Source organism: Carlito syrichta, unplaced genomic scaffold, assembly GCF_000164805.1.
Source record: "Carlito syrichta isolate Samal-C Ts95f unplaced genomic scaffold, Tarsius_syrichta-2.0.1 Scaffold314138, whole genome shotgun sequence".
In the NCBI taxonomy this organism is placed as follows: domain Eukaryota; kingdom Metazoa; phylum Chordata; class Mammalia; order Primates; family Tarsiidae; genus Carlito; species Carlito syrichta.
The window spans coordinates 42,938-48,290 of record NW_007258234.1 but is presented as its reverse complement, the minus strand read 5'-3'; the positions used below and the strand labels follow the sequence as shown (position 1 = coordinate 48,290).

General features: G+C 38.3%; 1 protein-coding gene across 1 annotated transcript; it reads right to left on the bottom strand.

Annotated features, from left to right (window-relative positions):
* Nucleotides 1-2,457: 2,457 nt before the first annotated feature.
* Nucleotides 2,458-3,519, bottom strand: LOC103273721 (olfactory receptor 52K1-like). The gene has a single exon (XM_008071166.1). The coding sequence runs from the start codon at nucleotides 3,481-3,483 to the stop codon at nucleotides 2,539-2,541; it is 945 nt and encodes a 314-aa protein (XP_008069357.1). The 5' UTR covers nucleotides 3,484-3,519; the 3' UTR covers nucleotides 2,458-2,538.
* Nucleotides 3,520-5,353: the final 1,834 nt, after the last annotated feature.

The window sequence follows — 5,353 nt, the reverse complement described above, 5'->3', positions numbered from 1 at the left end:
CTGTACAAACCCAAAACCCACAGGACTTAAGAGAGAAGATAGACAAATGGGACCTTATTAAACTGACAAGCTTCTGCAAAGCCAAAGAAACCATCAAGAGAGCAGGGAGACAGCCTACAGACTGGGAAAAAGTATTTGCCAACTCTAGGTCTGACAAAGGCTTAACATCCTGGATCTACAAGGAACTGAAGCGTACTGAAAAGAAGAAAACAAACAACCCCATTATAAAATGGGCAAAAGACATGAACAGACACTTCACAAAAGAAGACATTCGAGCAGCCAACAAACACATGAAGAAATGCTCAACCTCACTAATCATCAGGGAGATGCAAATCAAAACCACACTGAGATACCACCTAACTCCAGTCAGAATGGCAATTATCAACAACTCAAAAAATAACAGCTGCTGGAGAGGGTGTGGTGAAAAGGGAACACTTCTACACTGTTGGTGGGAGTGTAAACTAGTGCAACCTCTGTGGAAAGCAGTGTGGCGATTCCTAAAAGCTCTAAAAATTGACCTTCCATATGACCCTGCAATCCCCCTACTGGGAATATACCCTGAAGAACACAAATCACTCTATAAAAAAGATACCTGCACACGTATGTTTATCGCAGCATTGTTCACAATAGCAAGAACCTGGAAACAACCATGCTGCCCATCAAAAGAGGACTGGATTTTTAAAATGTGGTACATATACACGATGGAATACTACGCAGCCATAAAAAAGAACAAATCATGAATTTCGCTGCAACCTGATGGAACTAGAGTCTATAATACTGAATGACCTCTCACAAAACAAAAATCCGAATATCACATGTTCTCACTCATATAATGGACCTTGAACATCCAATGCAATACTATGATAAAATGACGAATGGTACTGCGAAACTATGGGGGGGAGGGGGATGGGATTAACAGTAGCAAATATATGTCGGGGGATGGGAAAACACTTCTTATCTACTGGGTGCCTGAATGAAACGTCATTGTACACCTAACCCTTAACTGTACCCCACAAAACCATAATAAAAAATACTGATTAATGAAAAAAAAAAAAACCAAAATGAGATACCAACTCATACCAGTAAGAATGGCTATTACTAAAAAATCTAAAAACAACAGAGGGTGGCAAGGATGCAGAGGGGACATTTTTACACTGTTGGTGGGAATGTAATTTAGTACAAACTCTATGGAAAACAGTATGAAGATTTCTCAAAGAACTAAAAGTAGAACTAACATTTGATCTAGTAATCCCACTTCTGAGTATCTACCCAAAGAAAAATGAGTCATATTAAAAAGACACCTGCACTTGTGTTTATCACATTACTATTCACAGTAGCAAAAGTACGGAATCAACCTAAGTGTCCATCAATGTAGGACTGGATAAAGAAACTGCAGTGTGTGGGGTGGGTGTGTGTGTATAATAGAATACTACTCAGCCATAAAGAATGAAATGATGTCTTTGCAGCAACATGAATGGAACTGGAAATCATTATCCTAAGTAAAATAACTGGGAAACAGGAAGTCAAACATCACAGGTTCTCATTTACAAGTCAGGGCTAATCAGTGTGTATATGTGGACACACAGAGCAGGATAATGGACACTGGAGAAAACAAAACATGGAAGAGTGGAAGGACGGTGAAATTTGAGAATTACCTATTAGGTATGATTTCATTGTTCTGGTGATGGGTAAACCAAAAGCCCAGATGTCACCACTACACAATATATGCATGTAAGAAACCTGTACATGTACCCTCTAAATATATAAAAAATAAAGGAATAAAAAAGAAAAAGCCTGGCATCCCTATCTTAATAGTATATGAGAAACATAGGATACATCTATGTCCAAAGAAAGAGTTGCATGATATATAAAGTCAGAGGACATGTCTTATTCAAATTTTTAATGACAGGGATTGGACATGAGGATAGATTGGCAAATAGAAGCCAAAAAATATACAGACTAGCTTAGTTGAAGAGATAACTTTCTAACAAGCAGAGCTGCCTCATTTGGAGCCCACAGCCCTGAAATGTTGCAAATTCCCCAGCACCAAGAGTGTTTAATCAGATGCTAAACACCACCTGTAGAATGACTGATGAAGGATTCCTACTTCAGATGTGGTCCAGTCCTCATCTAGGTCCTGAGTGAATAGTTCACCAAATTCCCAATGACTCGGGATATAAATTCAGATTTTCATAATCTGCTCTTAAGAAAATTGACTTGGAAACATCATGTCTTTAGGTGAAGTCACCAGGAGGTAAGAGGGTCAGGACTTTGTCAAATTACTAACAAGAGTGAGGACTCTATGAGGGGTCAGCAAAGTCAGCAGGTTCAATTCAAAGGCTACCAGAGGTCACAGGTTCATAAGTCCTAAACAGACTAGAGAGCTGTGTGAGTTACAGGACTTCATTTATTTTTTATTATGCCAGGAAAAAACTAAACATGGACATTCTGGCAGCCCTGCACTTCCTATATTAACCTGTCTCCAACCTCAGCATGTAACTCACCCCATTCTTTCTCCACTGGTCACTCACTCTCATTTTAAACATTCTTCCTCAGGAATAATCCTACAACTCGCTCACGAATCTGCTTGGTCTTGACACCATAGATGATGGGATTGACCATGGGTGGGAAGAGTAGATAGAAATTGGCAAGGAGTATGTGGACGTGAGGTGCAGCATGGCGGGCTACACGGTGCATGATTGAGGAGATGACCACTGGTGTGTAAAAGGATAAGATGGCACCTATGTGAGACACACATGTCCCAAATGCCTTGTAGCGGGCTTCCTGTGAGGCAAGCTGTAGAACTGCCTGAAGAATAAAGTTATAAGACAGGATAACAAAGAACAGGTCCAACACCACAATAAACATGGCCACAGCAATGCCATAGATATTGTTGAAGCAAGTGTCCCCACACGCCAGTCTCACCACAGCCATGTGCTCACAGTAGCAGTGGGCAATCACCGGGCCTCGGCAGTAGTGGAAGCGTCTGAGCAGAAAGGGAAGTGGAGTCATTAGTGTCACAGCCCGGGCCACAGCAGCCATGCCAATCTTGGTGGTAAGGGGCCCGGTCAGGACCGTGGTGTAGTGCAGTGGCTTGCAGATGGCCACATAGCGGTCAAAGGCCATGGCCAGCAGCACTGCTGACTCCATGATGGAGAAGGAGTGCAGAAAGAACATCTGGACCAGACAGGCATAGAAGTTAATCTCCCGATCTCTGAACCAAAAAATAGCAAGCATTTTAGGCAATGTTGAAGAGGAAAGGACCAGATCGATGGCAGCCAGCATGACCAGAAAGAAGTACATGGGCTCATGGAGGGTTGTATCAGCCTGGATAATGAGAAGGAGGGTGCAGTTTCCAAGCAGGGCCAGTACATAGGCCGAGCAGAAGGGGATAGAGAACCAGATGTGCAGGTGCTCCAGGCCTGGGATCCCCATCAACAAGAAGGTAGCTGGGTGGGTTGAAGTAATATTGGAAGCTGACATGGCCGGGGAAATTCTCTTCCTCCTTATCTTCTTCCACAGGGCTTTTCCAGAGAATATCCAATATCAGCAGAATCACTGTGCGTAAGTTCAAATTTGATCACTCATTTGGGAAGATTATCCCTTATCTCTATTTTCAGACCTTAAAAAAAAATAGGGAAAAAAATCCTAATACATATCAAGAAACATTATGTATACTCTTCTCCTCAAGGTGCTTACAAAATCACTGGGTTGTCAGGACTTTTAATACCAATGGAGCTAGTATCATAAAGCAGCCTTATTGAGGAATCAGGTGGAGGAAGCACTTTCTGTGGTGTGCATGAGACCAAAAGCAGCTTTATAAAGGATGTGGATTCCTGCTCGATTCAAATCTTACCCAAAAATATCCACTGACTTTCACTGTCTTCCTATTGCCTGCCAACTCAAGCTACACTCCCAATTATGAGAGTTTCTGCTCTGAAATGTCAAAATTGGTTGTATAAAACATAAATACAGCTGGCACTTTATAAGAATTCACTTCCCAATACTATAAGAAAATGACTGACGGTACTGGGAAACTATGGGGGGGAATGGGATTAACAGTAGCAAATATCTGTCTAGGGATGGGAAAACACCTCTTATCAACAGGGTGCCTGAACGAAACATATTTGTATACCTAACCCTTAACTGTACCCCACAATATCATTATTAATAAAAATAAATGTATTTAAAAAAAAGAGAGAAAAAAAAAGTAATCGCCATATTGTCTCCCAAAGAGAGGTTTTATTAATAGTTATAAAACATTTCCTCACACTCATAGAGAAATGCACTAAGGTATTCTGGAATTTTCATGTCTAGCATTTTACACTAATATTTTGGAGGAATTTGAATGTTTTTATTTATCTTATGACAAAATAATCCAACCATATTTCTAAATATATAGCTTTTTTTGTATTATTTTCCCTGAGTTATGAAGTCACATTTTCATATACAATTGAGTATATTTCTGAATTTTGTTTGTTTATATTGATTTTTCAGGCTATACATACACTAGTTTTGGTTTTTTTTCTTTTCTTTTCTTTTTTTTAGTGATAGTGCCTTACACCATAAAATAAAACAGGACTAGCTGTCCTACACTGATTCCTCCCAATTTATTTTTATATCAGGATCTTCTTGGTTCTTTTTTCTTATTTTCTATTGCAGATTATCTTGATTTAAAAAATAGCTTGTCCAGTTTTGGGGAAATAGAAAATATAATTGCATATCTGTGAGGATTGTATACATTTCATAAAGTAACAGAAAACTGACAGATGATAGATGATTAATAGATAGACACAGATATAGATGGATAGCTATAAATATAGATTTACTATTCAAAACATGTTAAGTTTCTACATTTATTCAAGTCTATCTTTGCGTTTCTCTAGAATGTTTTAAAATTTTGCTCATATATATTTTGTACATGTTATTGTGAAGCATTTTCTTTATCTGTCTTCTATCTATAATATGAAAGGGATCTCTTTCATTTTAGATTTTATCTCATTTTTATTTGTATACAAGAAGATTACTGATTTCATATATTGACTTTATAAGTTACTACTTTATTTCCTACATAAATTCCACTTGGCTTTCCAGAAGTACCATCCTATCATATGCAAATAGATACAGTAGTTCCTCTTTCTTCTAAATTCTTAGTCTTCTAATTAATTTTTCTTATTTAACTTCATTGCTTAATTTCTTCTGTAAAAGATGTTCAGATTTTCTTATGGTTTCAATAACCTTGAGAATATTGAAGATTATTCGTCAGTTATTTTGTAGAATATCCTTTTATGGGTACTTCTCAATGTTTTTGTCATGATTAAAATAGAATGTTGGGTTTTGAGAAAAGGATAAC

What these genes read in the sequence shown, in the direction of transcription:
- LOC103273721 (XM_008071166.1), bottom strand. Translation starts at nt 3,483, where the DNA reads ATGTCAGCTTCCAATATTACTTCAACCCACCCAGCTACCTTCTTGTTG.